The sequence below is a fragment of the Gasterosteus aculeatus genome, chromosome 6 (genome assembly GCF_964276395.1).
Source record: "Gasterosteus aculeatus chromosome 6, fGasAcu3.hap1.1, whole genome shotgun sequence".
Lineage (NCBI taxonomy): Eukaryota > Metazoa > Chordata > Actinopteri > Perciformes > Gasterosteidae > Gasterosteus > Gasterosteus aculeatus.
The window spans coordinates 9,273,506-9,291,360 of record NC_135693.1 but is presented as its reverse complement, the minus strand read 5'-3'; the positions used below and the strand labels follow the sequence as shown (position 1 = coordinate 9,291,360).

Genomic DNA, 17,855 nt, shown 5'->3' with positions numbered 1-17,855 from the left:
TTACAGCAGCATACCCCAGGAGGGGGGGTCTAGAGGGGGGGGGTTGGAGAAATTGGATTTGGGTGAGGAATGTGACGGGAGTCATCCCAGGGGATGGATGTGACATTGGCTCTGTGTGAAGAGGAAGTGGTGATGAGGTGGTGTGTGTACATTGGAAATCTATTGTGCCCACCGCTCTCAACCGCCCGGCCCTCCGACTTGGCTTCTATCTGTCTCGGCACTGCAGCCGCAGTAATGGCTTTGTTATTGGGTTACGGTTTAGTTACAATACCAGAGATGCTGTTACACCCCCCTGCGAGCGTTAAACAATCTTCCCGTCATTCCTCCGGGCGGCTGCCTAATGCTTTCAATAGACGCAGCCACCTTGAGCAGAACATCAATATTTAAGGTCCGTAGACTACTACAATTCTTTCGCAGTTTGTGTTTTTGTTTACCTCCAGTCAATATCAATTTGTCCTTTTTGTAGTTTGTCACTGCTCCAGTGCAGTTAAAAAAATATATTTTTGTTTGGGTTGGTTGCTGGTTATTCCCCCTCTACTTCCACTGTCTGCCTCCATGCTGTTTTCACTGATGGAGGCCAACACTTAAATTGGCCAGAGGGATTTCGTTTAGTTGTCAGTGGATTTTGATTTGACCCCTTGACTGTTGTATTGGATTGTGTAATAACAGTAGTCTAGTTGTTGAGCATTCATCTGCGGTCAGAACGAATTTGGATGTCGTCTTTCAGCGCAAACAAACACACAGGTGTAACATACATGTTCTGAGAAACGCGCCTCGTCTCGTCATCGCTGATCTTGTTTTCCTCCTCGCTCCCTCTGCAGAGGCGACTATCCTCAGCTACGACGGCAGTAAGTTCATGAAGGTCCAGCTCCCAGTGGTGATGCACACAGAAGCCGAGGATGTGTCTCTGCGCTTCCGCTCCCAGCGAGCCTACGGCATCCTAATAGCCACAACGTCGAGGGACTCGGCAGACACCCTGCGCCTGGAGCTCGAGAGCGGCCGCGTCCGCCTGACTGTCAATCTAGGTAACGCGCCTCGGACGCGCGCGGGCCGCGTCACCAAAGTCACATGTCGTAAACACGCACGCACGCACGCACGCACACACACACACACTCTCTCTCTTACATGCAGACACCATGTACACATTTTGAAGGAGAGGGTGTAAAGACTTTCAATGGCAAGAGTCTGCGGCTCACCGCTCACTGTCAGTTGAGCACACAGCTGCCGTTGCCCAGCAGGGAATGCTCGCCGCCCGATGGAGATCCATACAAGCGTACTGCTCAAACGGGTGTTCCCCTTAAAGTGCACTCATTGTTGTATTCCTGCCTGGTGTTTTCACTTGAGGACGCTAATAATTCTCAACTCTTCTGATTCAGTAATTTGCTAATATGATGCAGCACTCAGTTGGGACATGTGGCCAATCAATGTCCTGCAATCGCTCGTTCTCCTAAAATGCACCCAACGGGAGATGAATGAGAAACTCTGTCTTAAAGAGCAGAGGAAAAGCTACGCTCTCACCGACAGCAAAAAGCAAATTGAGGACAAAATGAAACACCGTGTGGGCTTATTTGCTCAGGAAGGAATCCAATGATGCCGGTGAAAAGTTGGATATCTCTCAAACAGAGCAATGCTTTGCAAATGATAGCCATCTATTTCTCCTTTCCACTGGCTAAACAGAAATGGGCTCCCTAAGCGGAGCCGTTTAGTGGTGCATACAAAGTAGGCTGTCGTCTGTGTCTCGCTGTCAACCACAAAAAGCATGTGTCCCACCACAGACGACAACAGCGCCACGCACCGACAAGGCTGACAAGTCCAATCATGTGACTCCAAAAAGATGCCCTCTGATGGAAAAAAAACACCAGGTCACAGTGTTTTCTTTTCTTTTGAATTATCTTTGACACATTTTAAGCGTTTTTGAGTTTGTCCCCGGTCGTCAGCCTTTGAATTGGGACGTCTCCTTTCCTCCTTCAGAAAAGCAGAGCATTCCCTGTCACGGCAGGCTAGTGTTGGTCTCTGGCTGTTTGCGACCACTTTTCTGCTGTGGTTGACAACACATGACAGGCAGGGCCAAACGGGATGGAGGGGAGGGAGTTTGATCTGGGTCACCTTCCTCAGAGCACAACATGAGCAGAACCTCAAGCAACAGACAGGTAAAAAAAAAAAAAAAGAGGAAATACTGAGTAATAAATTACTGTGTGTGGAAAGATTAGTTTGTAGGTAGATGAATATTATGGATCATTATAACTCACTCCTCTAGCTGTTATGAGCTAAATGCTACCTATTTGAAAAAATGGTGGTGAAACTGATCGGATTGAGCAAAAGTAGCGATACACCAGTGTAGAAAATACTCACAAAATACATGCATACATGTTTTTTTTCTTCATATAAATCGAAGAATCATCAGCCAACTTAGTTTAAATTCATCTTTGAAAATGCAGGGGTCATCAGGCTGAATGGCCCAATTAAGTTGATAGTATGATTATTATGACCGATGCAATAAGGTGTCAGCAGCATTTAAATCCTTGCTGAGGTGGAACTTATTTTACCCACTTATACACATATATTGTTAGGTAGTAAAATCTATTCTGCAACAATACACCATATTTTATACCATATCTCTTTTTATAACGGTCAATCGGTAAACCGATGAATAACATACAGCAGTCGGATTGATGTAGCGAGTTAAATTGTCCAACAGTTGCCTGTAAAATGTAGTCAAATAAAAAAAGTGGCTGAAAATACAAATAGCTTCCTCCTGGCCCTGTCTGACCCTGGCCAAAATCTGATGCTCTCAAACTGTACCGAAAGAGAGATTCTATTAACAGAACCCCCCCATTTGCAAATCCTTTTGTTTGGCTACATTGTAAAACAAAGCAATACTAAAATGTTGTACGGCTAAACTTCATCTCTCACAATTTTCTGTTCTACACTGCTTCAACCCATATTCCTCTGGCACAACTACACTGCAGTGCGTCTACGAGCTCACTGCAGCTTGGGGCCATTGGTGAGAGCATCGGAGGACGGACAGTGTCTGTGTGTGTGTCCCCAGAGGGGTGGACTGTATGCTTTAATGATGTCTGCAGCTGTAACGTTGAAAGATGAATTTATCTCTCATCTATTCTTCCCCATCTAGATTGTATCAGGATTAACTGTTCCTCCAGTAAGTTACTGTTCACCTTTCTTCTTCTTCTTCTTCTTCTCCTTCTCTGTCTTACAGTTTCTGGACATTTGTCTTTTATATAGAAGTGTTGTGATGTTTATAATTTCTTCTCTGCAGCCATTCTACTATCCTAAAATGTCCTATAGCTACGCCGATGGAAGTTTAATCCGTTCATCCCAATATATCTGACTTGCACCTTGCATTGACATAGACGTTACAATTTCACCCCAGTGCACGAGCTCCGGAGGGCACCAGAGAGGCCTGGTGGCATCGGGTGTCCAGGAGAAAGATGAGCAGGGGGGTGGGGGGGTGACATGGAGGGAGGCTCGAATTAATGACAAGCCCAAATATGGCGGTTGATATTAAACTTAGGAATTGCAGATATTTTAGACAAGCATGATTTCCTTGGTTCCCCCTTTGCAATTCAGTTTTTTTTTTTTCCGACTCCAGTATTTCATGCTGTAATTTGATGAGGCTGTTGAAGGCAGAAAGGAAATACAGACTGTGATTTTATTATTCTCATTAACCTGCCTCACAGAGCAGAAAGGGAGGTAGAACAGAGCTCGCTGTGGGAATTCATGGTGGATATCTTTCTGTTTGTTTCAACAAAGAGGTTACATTGCTATATTTTGGGAGGCAAATATCCTTGAAATGTATTATTGAGGAACAGTGATGAATTAATAATGACTTCTCTGGAGTCATAATACGAGTTGTCTTCCTGGTTAATGACTCTGGAGCAACGGACACACTCAATATCATTTAAATACCAAAATAAATACGACAGTTTAGGCTTTATAATAGAGTGCCGACGTCACATATTCCATGTGATGACACTGCGTTCTCTCTGATGGTGTTGGATAGCTTATCTGCGCATGTGTTACAGTATTTGAAGGTCGTTGCCTGATGAGAAGCAGAGACTTGCACAATAAATGCCGTTGCACAGAATCTCATGATATGACCTCTAGACGTGCTTTTGTGAGCCAGCCGGTCTTAACACCTTTCTAAATGCAAAATAGCATTGTTAATGCAATGGACCGCATCCCTTGTTTGTGTATGCAAATTCAAAACTCTAAGCTCTAATTCCCCCCTCTGATGCTTTAAAAGGCCGTTCTTGGTTTATGAGGATGTGAAGGCAGCATAACGTGTGCATACATGGACTCTGGGTTGTAATACTAAATTATTCCAAATATTTAACTGCTTAATTTCCATAATTATATCTCTGATACAGTACCGATCAAATGTTTGGAGACTCATTGATTTAAATAACAAAATGGGTTCAAACTTTTGACTCGTACTGTATATTTCAATTGTATATATTTGCAGGCACCGTTTTGCTCAAATGGCTCAGGATAAGTGTTGACCTGGCGGAGGTACTGGTTGAAGGTTAAGCGCTTTAAACAAATATCTTTCATGCAATCTTTAGATGTTCAGTACGAATAATTGTTGCTGGAATAAATAGTATAACATGTGTAGTGTAAAGATGTGCGTGTTAATGAGCTGCAGACATTTGTGTGCATTTTCTTTGTGTAGTCCCTTTTTTTGTCCATGCATATAATAGGCTTTGATATAGCACTGCGCCATATTGTCACATTTTCAGAATTAAATAATGTTTAGAATTTAGTTTAGAAAAGTGTTGCAGATGTTTTCTATCCATGGCATAAGCTTTAACTTGAAGAGAATTTTCAATCCGTCAACATTTATTATAATGCTTAAAGGAAAGCTAATATTTCAATTAAATAGAGAGAAAAAAACAGGAAATGCAACTATTTTAGTCACAATAGATTGTTTATACAAAGTTATGGAAATAACTGTGTTAAGTCAGTGCATTTCCACTTATGAAGCGGCTCCTTATTATTAATCCTTATTATCCTCCGTATTTTGTAGGTTATCATTTTTTGTCTTTTTTCTGTGGTAATTAATGTTTCTTGCACGGCTCGGAGGATGGAGAATCTCAGCATTGACTTAAAGAACACATCACTGTCAATTAGAAACCTAGTCTGCTCGTAGCTGTCCGGAGAAAACCCTGCCACTTTGATTTAAACACCGTTAACTGTCACCGAGTGACAACCGACTCAAATATGAAGTAAAATATCTTGTGACAGATTGGCTTTTTAAAATAATTTATCTGACATTTCTGTCCTTATATAATGTATTATCTTGAAGTGCAGGATAATCTCAGAGTGTAGCCGTGATGAGGGCAACTTTATGGAAGTTTTCTTCGGCAACCTCTCAGGGAAGGTTTTCTCTCACTATTGATCTTTTCCATTCATCACTGTGCATCATTGTTTTAAACGTATGTAGCGTGAACGAACTGATATAGATTATTCCACATGGATGTTAAACCTGTGTGCCTTATAGAAATGGGATGTGATAATGTGAATCGAGGGGAGAACTCATCCAGGATGACACATGTGGAAACCTGTTACATTTAATTATGAACATCAGGATCGAAAAAAATACAATACCCACGGAGACCGATTGAGTTTGCTCAGGGCCCTTTGTGTCAAGCCATAAGATTAATATGTGCAGTTATTGTTAACATTATTCTAATCTCAGTAGTAATGACGGTTGGATCAAATCGTGTTCAAAAGGACCTCTAAACCCGTTCAGTATCGAGCAGTCCCACTTTATAGCTCAAAAAGACCAGAAACAGCAGATTAGTATTGATTGTCATCATTTATAGTTATTTAACCTCTACTTGCTTAAACAATGGATTTTCATTTAGCAAGGCATTGATTGAACAAACGGCCTGCTTAAGTTCCTGTTGCGTAGGTGTGCGACCGTTGATTTCTGCATTGATGTCAATCAAGCAGTAGTGGCCTATAGTAGCTATAGTGCAAATCCCGCCCAAATGGGTGAGTCACAGCGGCGGCGGGGGGGGGGGGGGGGGGCGCAGCACCAGTATCTGGCGGTGCGGCGGGGGGGGTGGGGGGGGGCGCAGCACCAGTATCTGGCCAGTCGTCCAGCGAGCCACAGCTGATTGACTGGATGATCGCGTCTTCTCATGCCGCTACATTCCACAGTTCTCCGCTGCTCCCTTGGGCCTGAAGTCAATGAGGCAGAGAGAGATCACTGCAGATAGATCCCCGTCAGTGAGTTACTAGAGAGGGATGGATGCGGCAGACAGTGGACTGAAGGACCTTAATGTCCGGCCAGCACCTGGCGGTTGTGTTGGACCACAGACTGCACTGCAGCCATAAGCCCGGGCCCTACTGTGGTGAATGTTGTGTACCGTAATACAATTGACCCCTTTTCCCCTTCCTTTTCTCCTTGGAGAGTGGGACAGGATGATGGAAGGCAAAGATCAAGCATGCTTTCAAGTCCAACTCCATCCCATTATTTCATATCTCTGCTCCTTAATCCCTCCCTCAGTCGTCTGGTCTCTATCCCGCCCCGGTGTTTAGTGCTTACAGAGCGGAACTGTGCCTCTGAGATTTACTGTGTGTCCCAGTACTTTGGCACCCTCAGATTTGCATACACATTGCATTGGGGCTTTGCAGATTGCGGAAAAGGAGGAAGTAAACAGCCACAATGGGTGCAAGGGAATGAAGATGGCACCCATTTGAAACACTCCCCACAGTGGACAATGTGTGCGGAGCCTGGGGATTTCAGTGCCGTCACAGTGGCTGGTTCCCATTGGCCTGCATGGTTATGTGTGCACAGCAGGGGAACATCAGGGGCTATTCTGCAATCTTAAGGATGATCCAAGAGGGAAGCTGCATGAAAGAGACAGAGAGATGTGTTGCTCATTTCAGACCCATGTTGAAATGCATATTTTGTTTGTTTGAGGCTGTCGCTCCAATATATCTGCGATTCAAAATGTAATTATTTATCCATCAGGTGTTTTTTGACAACTTCATTACAATTTCTCCCTGCTGAGGAGACACTACTGCTGCTCACTAGCGGTGACACACTCAATGCAATATTAATATATGCAGGTTTTATGAGTCAGTGAAGGGATGATTTGAAGATATTAACTATTGTTTTTAGTTTAATATTAATCTATTGAATATTAATTTGGTGTTATTAATAGATTTATTGTGAGAGCATCACATTGAATACATTTCCGTGGTTCCTCTTACTGACATCAGTAAGCAGCTGCTTTTCCAAACCACCCTCTTATTTTCAAGGGTGCTGAGAAAAGTCACATTCTGTATTTCCTTTTCTTTTGAAATACTGGATTTTGAGGGGCAATGACTTGTCTATTATGTCTATTGATGGGTTCCTTTCACCAACAAGGGCGCTGTTTCAAAACATACATTTCCCTGCTACTATTTCATGTTATATGGTGGACATGAGAGGAATCAAATACTGGGTTGGAAGTAAACAAGATGGAGAGCGACACCCAGTAGTTTTGTGCATGGCCCTTTGGTTGTTGTATGCTGCCACCAAGTGGCATTATAGGAGTGGAGAGATATCAGAAGAAATGAAACACCAGCTATAGTAAAACGTCTAATGGTTCCATCTCTGTAAACGCTATAGGCCTACATTGGAAGCAAAACAGTCAGTGTTAATATAGTCGGAAATAATTACTGCCTCCCTCCTCTTGACTTGAGGATAACGGCGTTTAGGGTAATTTAGGAAATCCGTATTAGAAGTGCAAGTCAGAACGATGTGTTTTTACGCGTGTTAACGATAATGTTTTCTGCCTCTGTCAAACTACTGAACTCATACATTTTGTCTTCTTTCGATGTCCCGCTCTCTATCGCTCAGCCTGTGTAGAATATGTGTGCTTTTGTACCGTACGCGTGTTGTTAACCAGTGTTTGGACTGTCCTGCAGGCAAAGGTCCCGAGACTATTTTTGCCGGTCAGAATCTGAACGATAATGAGTGGCACACAGTACGTGTCTTCAGGAGGGGCAAGAGTTTGAAACTGACCGTGGATGATCTGCAGTCCGTGGAAGGTACTTTTCATCCTGCTCCCTGCACCGAATACTGTTTTCTACGAACTTAAATTAACCATAGGATTTGTCGGCTGCTCAGATTGTAAGTAAGACGGTTAATATGTGATATGTTACAGGTCAGATGGTGTGAGCCTTCATTCATTTGATTCCCTGAGTGCAGCATTGACGTCCTCATATTCCTTTTAGACATGCTAGACGCTGTTTGAAACGTTAAAACATACATCATCAATCATTTTACAGGAGGCTAAATATGGCTGCAAAAAGCCACAGACTTTTTAGTTGTGGGGGAAATGTACCCATTTAAGTTCATTTACTTTATACAAAACTATGTAGCCGTACTGTGGAGAAAAATATATTTTTTGACATGTTCTGTTTTGTACTCGTCTGCACAAAACATTCAGAACACTGTAGTGCTCAATGTACCCCCTCCAGAAAATAGCAAGTTCTCATGAATTATTCACAGAAAATACAATTGTAAAAGCGAAAACATTTTTTTAAGTGATTTGGTGGGAAAATGGGTTCTGTTAACTGTGACAAAGCTTACATGAAACATTTGTCATTTCAAACAACTTCTTTCTAGTAGCCTATATATCGGGAATTCGCTTCAGATTTATTTCAGACTTCAGACTTTTGTTTTAATTTGCTTTATTTAGAAGATTTTTCAGAGACATTTTAACTGTTAATTAATTTAATAATATAATTTTAACTATTTAATTTTAATATCCGCACAGCCTCAATGACATCCTCTCTCCCTCCTTTTGCTCATCAAAGGTCAAATGGCAGGTGACCACACCCAGCTGGAGTTTCACAACATTGAAACGGGCATTGTGACGGAGAAGCGCTTCATGTCCATGGTGCCGTCCAACTTCATCGGCCACATCCAGAGCCTCTCTTTCAACGGCATGGCCTACATAGACCTCTGTAAAAACGGCGACATTGATTACTGCGAGCTCAACGCCATGATCGGCTTCAAGAACATCATCGCCGACCCCGTCACCTTCAAGTCGCGCGCCAGCTATGTGACCCTCACTACTCTGCAGGCGTACTACTCCATGCACCTTTTCTTTCAGTTCAAAACCACCTCCTCCGACGGGCTCATCCTGTTCAACAGCGGCGATGGGAACGACTTCATCGTGGTGGAGCTGGTCAAAGGGTGTGTGTGTGTGTGTGTGTGTGTGGAGGTTAGGACTGGGCCCGACCGGTCTAACATTCAATTCATCTACATCTACTAATTGCCTCACCGGGGCTTTTTTTTACACTCCCAAGTGGAAAAGCATACCATTTTGTTTCTCTTTAACTACATTTGAACTACAATATATTTTTTTTTTTTTCCGAAGTGACATCTATGTATTTAGGGGAATTTTCTTAATTAGGTTTGGATTTGAGTGGGTGGCTCACTTGTTTTGGGTCATAAGAGGGAGCTGCTCCTGCTACAGTAACTACACAGATCTTGTCTTTGTACTCACCACTTAATTTGTAGGGCAAGCTTACCTGCCACCTGGTGTGGAGACGAGAAACCCTTTTAAACTGTTTAATTGGTTTTATAGTAGAAAGATGTTTAATAAAGTGATCATTTCCACGTTAATGGATTATGGTTTTATAATGCATCTGTTCATTTAACATAACAGTTTCCAAACTGAACATTATTCCTGACCGCCTTGATGCTATTACCATAATAATTCAAATTATTTTCTTATCACCTCTATGCCAGAATATTCACAGAAATAGCTGTGGGCTATTACTCTTTTTTTTTTTTAATCTTCATGAAAGCACAATAAATACCCAACATGAAAGGGAATCAACCACACAAGGGCACATTTATTCTTGCTGAAAGGCAGCTATAGAATGACCTTCTTTTAACTAATGCCTGAAGTTAAGGTATTAATCAATGTGCCAAACATTAAAGTAATACATTTTAATTAAAACGAGCATGCTTTCAGAAATTGCCCGTAAAGTATTTAAGACCAATTTGTTCGGCACAGCCCACAACCTTTTTTTAATGCTGCCACCTGCCAATTATTCAGTTCCTTTTCAGACAGCTGCACTTTGTGATACTCTAGAATCGAAACATTTGAGCACACAGGCGCACAACAACAAACACACTCTTGCTCCAGTTTCCAGAGGTTTATTTAACTTTTCTTCTTGTTCTACTTCCAGATTGTATTGTAGCTCAACTCTAATGCATTTAGTCTGTTCAGCAAATCTCTATAAATAAACTGGACATTAATAAAACGCATGCATACTTTTGGGAGGGGATGGGGAAACATCTACAAAGCCTTTTTTAAACTGCCACGCTGTCCGTCCGTCTTTTCATCTACTCATGTTTTTAAATATCTGGTTCCAGTTACCTGCACTACGTGTCTGACCTGGGAAATGGAGCCCACCTGATCAAAGGCAACTCAAACAAGCCCCTGAATGACAACCACTGGCACAACGTGATCATCTCCAGGGACACCAACAACCTGCACACTGTCAAGATTGATACCAAGATCACCACGCAGACGACCACAGGAGCCAAGAACCTGGACCTGAAGGGTGCGTAGGAATAGTGAATTTATGCATTACATATTCCATTAAATTGGGGCGGCAGTGGCCCGGAGGTGAGAGGAGCAGCGCCATGACTGAAAGGTTTCACCAGCAGGATAAACCCTGCGGGCATGGAGGCATCACGCTATGCTTGGCTCTCACTCATTACCACCACTGAGGTACCCTTGAGCAATAAACCCGCATCTGTTCAGTAGCCAACACTATCAGTGTGCGTGTGCAGAGGAGGAGTTCACAGGAAGGACAATGTGAGCTAAGCTGACAGTTTTGCAATGTATTATAGGGATTTGAAAGAGTGATCAATTAGCAAGATTCATCTTTGCAATTATTGTTCTTAGAAACGGTTGAAACACAAAAAATTTGTATTTTATTATCGTACAATTTAATGACGCTGTACACAATTGGGGAAAATGTTTTCTCAATACAACACTCATGACTAAATGATATCAGACTTTACAGTATTTTCAATTCTATACAATGCAAACTCCAGGGATGTTAGAAATGTAAATGCTGTTACTTTCCTTTAAGAAGCATGATGCAGTGTATAAAGCTTGGTATTCTGTTTTCTGTCCATAAGGGGTCAGTATTGTCATATTTCTGCACAGGTAACCTTTATATCGGCGGGGTGGCTAAGGAGATGTTCAAGGAGCTTCCCAAATTGGTGCATGCCAAGGAGGGATTTCAAGGTTGTTTGGCGTCTGTGGATCTGAACGGCCGGCTCCCAGACTTGATGTCAGATGCTGTGGACTGTGTAGGACAGATAGAGAGAGGATGTGAAGGTGAGTAGTTGTTGTGTTGTCTGCTGTTTGTTGCCTTCTAACTTTTTTCGGTCTCAGGAGTTCTCAACATGCTCAAACTGAAGGTTTGAATTGTATTGGGCTGAATTTCTTAAAGAGGGACATCTGAGATAAAAGAAATCTCATAATTACTGTGGTTTCTCCTCGTTATAACAAAACTATTCTTCAGCACCTCGATGCTGCTCCGTTCTCTCATTTTTTGTCCGACAAAGACAGACACTCACACACACTGTGAAGCACGGCAACATGGCCACCGTTTGACAAATCATTTAACATCCATAAGCTGTGTTAGTATTCTGTTAGAATGCATCAGGCTCTGACATTCCTCTAAAGGCAATCATTTCTGTTTCACTTTGCCATAATCTGATTTTTCTCTCTGCCATATTTTTAATGCAAGTGTTATTTCCCATTTTAGCCCCATTATGTTTTTCTCTATGCATGCTTGTTGGATCTGAGAGTTTGCCAGAAGCAATCCCTTTGAATTATGTATGAAGCCTCTGTTGCATGCATATCATTTGCCCAGTCTAATGTGTGCGCCACATCCAGAGACAATATTAGATTTATTTTTCAACTTCGCTCACTTAGTTTGATTTCACAATTCATCCACTGTTTTCCTATTGAGTTCGCAACTTCTCATGTTACAACTAACTCAAGCACATCCTTTCCCATAATAATGTCTCATGTACTCCAATTGTAGTTTTTCTTCATATTGCTGATAATATTGAGCTTAGTTCCTATTACAGATTAGATTAATCAGGTTTGCTTTGTGCAATACACTTGGTGCCGTCTGGCTCTTTCTGAGAGGAGACGTTGGCCTCATTCCTCACTCTGTCTCTCCTGCTTCTAAAGTCTGTGTTTCTGTTGCTCCATCTCTGACGCCTTCATCCTTTACTAACAGCTGGTGTACTTTGCCTTTTCCTTTCCTATTATTTTGCCGACAAAAGTTGCATTGATGAAAGCTGACTTGCAAGGTAGATAGCTTTGTGTGTTTGATACAGAGTCTGATGTCCTTCCTCCCTTTGTATCTGCAATGCCTCTGCCCTCCATGTCTTCACAGTATTTCCCTCTTTCACACTTTGCACTCCCTGAACAAGATATCTGCTTAGTTTGGATTTGCCCACCTACTGCCTGGAATGGGCTGCAGTCCCATAGGAATACAAGTACCATGAAACATCTTGTATCAAAGTCTATGGGGACCACGTTTTGATTTGCACTCACATTTTGTGTGTTGCCTAAATTTGACTTTTTGCTGTGTTGTTTTTCTTTTATTGTTGACATGGTTTTGCATGACTTCATACTCGTAATAACTCCTATTAACTTCTCCTGCACGAATTTCCCATTTCAAATAATCAAGACGTTGTCTTAAAACTCAGTCATTTATATGTTTTACATGACATTGCTGTTATAAGTCCCATGTTTACTAAAGCCCTATTTCTTAATTCTGTGGCAAGCAGCAGGTTTTGGGCTTTTTAAGATTTAACTGAATTATATAATTAACTAATTAATTATATTGGATAGTATACCATTATAATTAAAAACATTAATTCAAAATTACATAGTTCATTTATTCTCCACCTCCAAGATTGAGAAAACATTCCTCGTAAAAAAGTATGATTCTGTATCTTAATTATCTGTTGTTCTGATATTACACATACATCTATATTTGTTACACATATTCAGAAGTATGGCGATAGAAATCTTATTGTTTAAGATCCCAGGCCTAGAAAAATTAGACCCTATTACCTTTGTGGCCCATTAACCATGTACGATATAACAGTATGTAAGCATGTAATAACAAGTGTTTGTGAAAACACCAAAATAATCCGATAATTAAAATATATACAATCCAAAAAGGTACATGTATAATAATAACAACAACAACAATCATCCATACTAACCAGTGCCATTCCACTAACATTCTCCATTAACTGAAACAGTCTGTATAGTCTTACACTTACTGCCTCACACTGACGGACGACTGACTGACTGGTTTTTGGATTGATGCATTGAAGAGATGCACATTTCTCATTGAAAGCTCCGGCCCTCACTGCTTATGAACCGAGCATCATTTTTCATGTATCGCCATTCACAGCTGGTAGTAACAGGCCTCCTCTGATTGCATTGACCATCTGGAGGAGGAGGCAAGGTGAACTACATCAGTAGACACATTCACTTTGGGGTGTAACATTATTGAAGCTTCATAAAAATCTAGAAACGAGTATATATGTCATATTTGATCAGATTTTGTGTTACTCAATATTAAATATTAAAATATTAGTCTTGTTTATATGCACAATATATAAAAACATTTATACCTTATATTATTTCATTTTAAGCATTGGCATTAGTTTTTCTTTTTTACTCTCTATGTCTTTTGTATTCGTATGTTGTTGTCATTTATTATTTTCTGTTTTACTTTTTATTTGACTAAATGTATATTTTATTGCTATATTGTAATGTACTGATACAATTCAAATCCATAACACTTGGTTTTTATATCTTCATTGTTTATGGACAAGTCATTTTTCACCTCTGGTACAATCATTGTTGTGATTGTATCATTAGGTTAATTACATTGCTACTGCAACACTCAAAAGCTGGAAATCCAAAATGTAATCCTAAAGTTATGGTTCTTAAAAGAGAAAAGCGTGATGTGTGTGGTCTTTTTTTGTACTAAAAAAAGCGTTTGAAGGAATACAAAATGTGTTTGCACAGCACATGTATGTTTAGAAAGCGTATTTTTCCGTGTGTTCGGCGTGACATTTAATCTCACTGCAGGTTCAATGCAGAATGTAAGTCTGCTCACCGAGTTGCAATTTGTCTCCATATTTAGGCCCCAGCACGACGTGCCAAGAGGACTCGTGTGCCAACCAGGGAGTGTGTCTTCAGCAGTGGGAGGGCTTCAGCTGTGACTGCAGCATGACCACCTTCGGAGGACCGCTCTGTAACGATGGTAGGCTGACACGCTTTTTTAAAAAGTCGGAATAGTTTCTCGTTTGTTTTTTATTTCAGGAGTCAGGCAAGCACATAGAAAAACATACATCCTCTCGCAACTCAAAGCATTAGCTGGATAATTCCATCCATCTCTGGAGCTAATTAAAGAATCCTGGTGTCGGGGCGTTTAAATGTGGGGTGTTATCGTCAACAGCGCGGACATTTTCATACTCTGCTTTCACACAGCGTTTGTGTTCCAGCTCATTATGGTTTCCTGCCGTTATGCTATGTTGCCAGAAACAAGACCAACTTGCTTTGTCAACTGATTTAAGTAAAGGCCCCAAACTGTGTAACTTTAGTCAATTAGAATAAATCTTCAGCTTCAGTAGCTCTGCTTGAATATACATTTTCTTTGAGGATGTCAAACGCTGTTGCAACTTTGTAGGGCAGTATGGTTTAGGATTGTGACATCTAGCAGACTGTTCAAGGAAAGCTCGTTAAAGTTTAAGATGAACCACTAGAGGGAGCAACAAACATTGTGTTCTGCTAAATAAAACATCTCAAACAAGTCTAACAAGCAAACCAAATAATCAGAAATGGAGTTAAAGAAATTAAAACTTAAATAGTGAGCTTGCTGCATTAACTGATATTTCTCTAGTGGTCTACGCCCGCACAAGGAGACCCTTTCTCAGCCCCTGGGCCTTGGATTCATAGCCGGGGGCACCGTGCTGCCATTAGTTACGGATCACATGGAAACTAATATCATGTCTGATAGTACAAGTCAGCGCATGTATATTTACAATGTGCACCCTTTCAGCAGAATACTGTGTATTGATATTTGTTTGCTGTTGTTCAGTAAATGAAGTTTTCGAAAAGAATTTCACACATTTTCAACAAAAAAAAGAAAACTGTGCGTAACTTATTATAATCATTGTGTTAACACAGTTTTGATTACTGTGAGGAAACACTTATTTATTACTTACTTATTTTCAGAATGTAAACAATACAATACGCAAGCCTTTCCTTGTAAACCGTCTTAGTTTATAAAGCGTGAAAGACAGAGAAATCATGTATTTACGCACTACACTGTGGTCGCTTTGCCTCACAAATTAAAACCTCAAACACACCATACAAATGTAATTTACTTTTAGCCACATTACGAAATTAAAAAGTTCTATGATATTAATCTCTCCTAAAGACAATTATATTGCTGTTTTGTTTAACAGACTTTGTGCTCATTAACGTTAAGCCTTTGAGAGAACTAGGGTAATGTCTTTGGCTCCTTTTAGAAAATGCTCTACTTCCTTATGCAAAACATGCACTGGGGATTTTTGGTCATTATTTTCTCCTGCAGCGGTTCTCACAGCGAGGGGTGAATGGGCAATGCGCTGCACTGCATTAAGGAGAAAGAGTGGGCACTCTGGAGTTGACACAAAAGAGAGTTGAGAGAGAACCATAAATGTTAATGCATTCTGTGTCACTTCCACCGGCTTGCTGAGACCCCATCCTTTGTTATCCACAGAAAGTGTTAATAGATTCCCGTGAAGCCTCGCACGCGCACGTATCTGCTCCGTATGATAACGCTAAAAGGATTCTTCTGTCCTGATCCTGGCCCTCCTCGGCCCGTTTTCGCTCTCCCTTTTTATTCCTCAGACCCTGTTTGGATCAACAAACGCGGCTTCTTTTAGTTGTCGAGGGATATTTCTGATGGCAAACTCCTGATGCACCTTCCTGAGGGAAGAGGGAAGAAAAGCAGCTCGGAACTTTGTTCCCGTAATACATATTCAGACAGTAGATACAGCTCATTTACTGCGCACGTGCGTCATATCTGAGCAAAAAGTGCTCTACCCTCTGGTCTGTTTCCCGCAGTTCGATGTCATTATCCCTGCTGACCTGACAACAGGACGGATCAATGTGCAGGCCCAAGACATGCAATAAATAACACACAAGGAAACATGCTTCCCAAGAAACTCTTTCGCCAAGGATGAACTGAATTAGTCCACAGAATGCAAGAGATCCCCACTCTGACGAGGAATTTCTATGAGCAGGAAAATTGAGGCTAGAGATGGTGGGGTTTTATCTCTGATGATGGATTGCCATGGGAATAGAGGAGGAAGGGGGAGTGGGTGGCAAAGGAAAGGGAGATGCTTCTCTGAGGAAAATATCACTTTTTACCAGATATATTTGCATAATCTGAGATGCAGGCAATTTACAAAGGAGCATTGGGTCTCTGAGAGCGCTACTTAGATGGTGAGTTTGCTGCATTAACTCATATTTCTCTAGTGGGTAATCTGCCCTCTCACAAGGAGAAAAACTCCATTCATAGCCGGGATGTATCTTATAGTACAATACGGCTCATTTAAACTCAAAATATGAATTATTTAGGGGACAATACTGTATATTGATGTTTGTTTGTCGTTGTCGTTGTAATTGAATGAACTTTAGTGCACCTGACTTGAAAACAGATAAACAGCATTTTTCTTGCATTTTATTTATTATAACTAATTTGTTGTCAGTATTATGAGATGAATGGTATCTCTTTAAAAATGCAAACTATCAAATTAAAAACATATTATCTTGAAAAGACTTAAGTTAATGAAAAAGCGAGGACATTGTCATGCGTTTGCGCACTGCTCTTTGGTCGAGAGGCCTCTGTCTCCATCCTGGCAGGACGGCACATCTGCACGGGGGTGCATATTATTCCAGTTGTTTCCTTTTGGGTTTCATTTAGTTCAGTGCAATCCACCGTTTCTTGGCTGTGCTGAGAATGTGTTATGATAAAAGTGTTTCAGAACAGTGCTCCACCTTTCAGTCCAGAATGATTGGTGAGATGATGACATTGAGAGTCTTCAGATCTTCTATTCACCATCTCCCAAACACTTCATCCCAGTGGCGTGCCGGCACGTTTCTTGTGGACACGGTGTCTTTAAAGTGATATTTTTAGAACCAATTATCCCCACTGGATACCTGCAGTCAGTGAAACTAGAGTAGAAAAAGAATTACACGCCGGCCAAGATGAGTGTCTGTCAAAAACATCATACATGTGAGATGAATTACGCCGGTTGTGAACGGTGTTAAGCATGCATTTAGAGTCCTCACTACCAGCTATTTGTAATGCCAGTAGAAATAAAATTGCGCTCAGTTAAGCGAACAGAAAGAAGACTCGGTATGTGATGAAGTCATCAGTGCAGCTGTGCAAGCAGAAGCCGATATCAGCCCAAAGCAGAGTACTATCCGTGTTTTCTTTTAAGCAGGGGGGACATGAGTTGATATTGCTACACTCCGTCTTGTCTTCTCTAAAAGGTCCAATAGTGTTTAAAAAATGTGGTTCTCACTCAGATGCCAAAGCTTAGTGTGTGTGTGTGTGTGTGTTTTGTGTGCCTGTGTTTGTTGGACCTTAACTCCAGTCTAGACCTCCTGAGGGACTTTGCCTGCAGTGGTGTAGCATCTGAGAGTAATGCATAGAGACAAACAGGATGGTGTTTACTGCTGAACTAAAGTGGGTCGTGGAGAGGC

At 41.3% G+C, this 17,855-nt stretch overlaps 1 protein-coding gene across 46 annotated transcripts in view; it reads left to right on the top strand.

Moving 5' to 3' along the window:
* The window catches only part of LOC120820365 (neurexin-1a), a 192,650-nt gene that overhangs the window by 85,533 nt on the left and 89,262 nt on the right, over positions 1-17,855 (top strand). For 18 of the 46 annotated variants that reach the window (XM_078104179.1, XM_078104173.1, XM_078104171.1 and 15 more), the window contains 8 exons: positions 822-1,025; positions 3,134-3,160; positions 7,942-8,064; positions 8,836-9,217; positions 10,409-10,599; positions 11,214-11,387; positions 12,350-12,376; positions 14,239-14,358. In XM_078104179.1, the coding sequence (XP_077960305.1) occupies positions 822-1,025; positions 3,134-3,160; positions 7,942-8,064; positions 8,836-9,217; positions 10,409-10,599; positions 11,214-11,387; positions 12,350-12,376; positions 14,239-14,358 (1,248 nt within the window). The remainder of the gene's footprint in view (positions 1-821; positions 1,026-3,133; positions 3,161-7,941; positions 8,065-8,835; positions 9,218-10,408; positions 10,600-11,213; positions 11,388-12,349; positions 12,377-14,238; positions 14,359-17,855) is intronic. The other 28 variants (XM_078104181.1, XM_040178022.2, XM_078104180.1 and 25 more) reach the window with 3 other exon arrangements.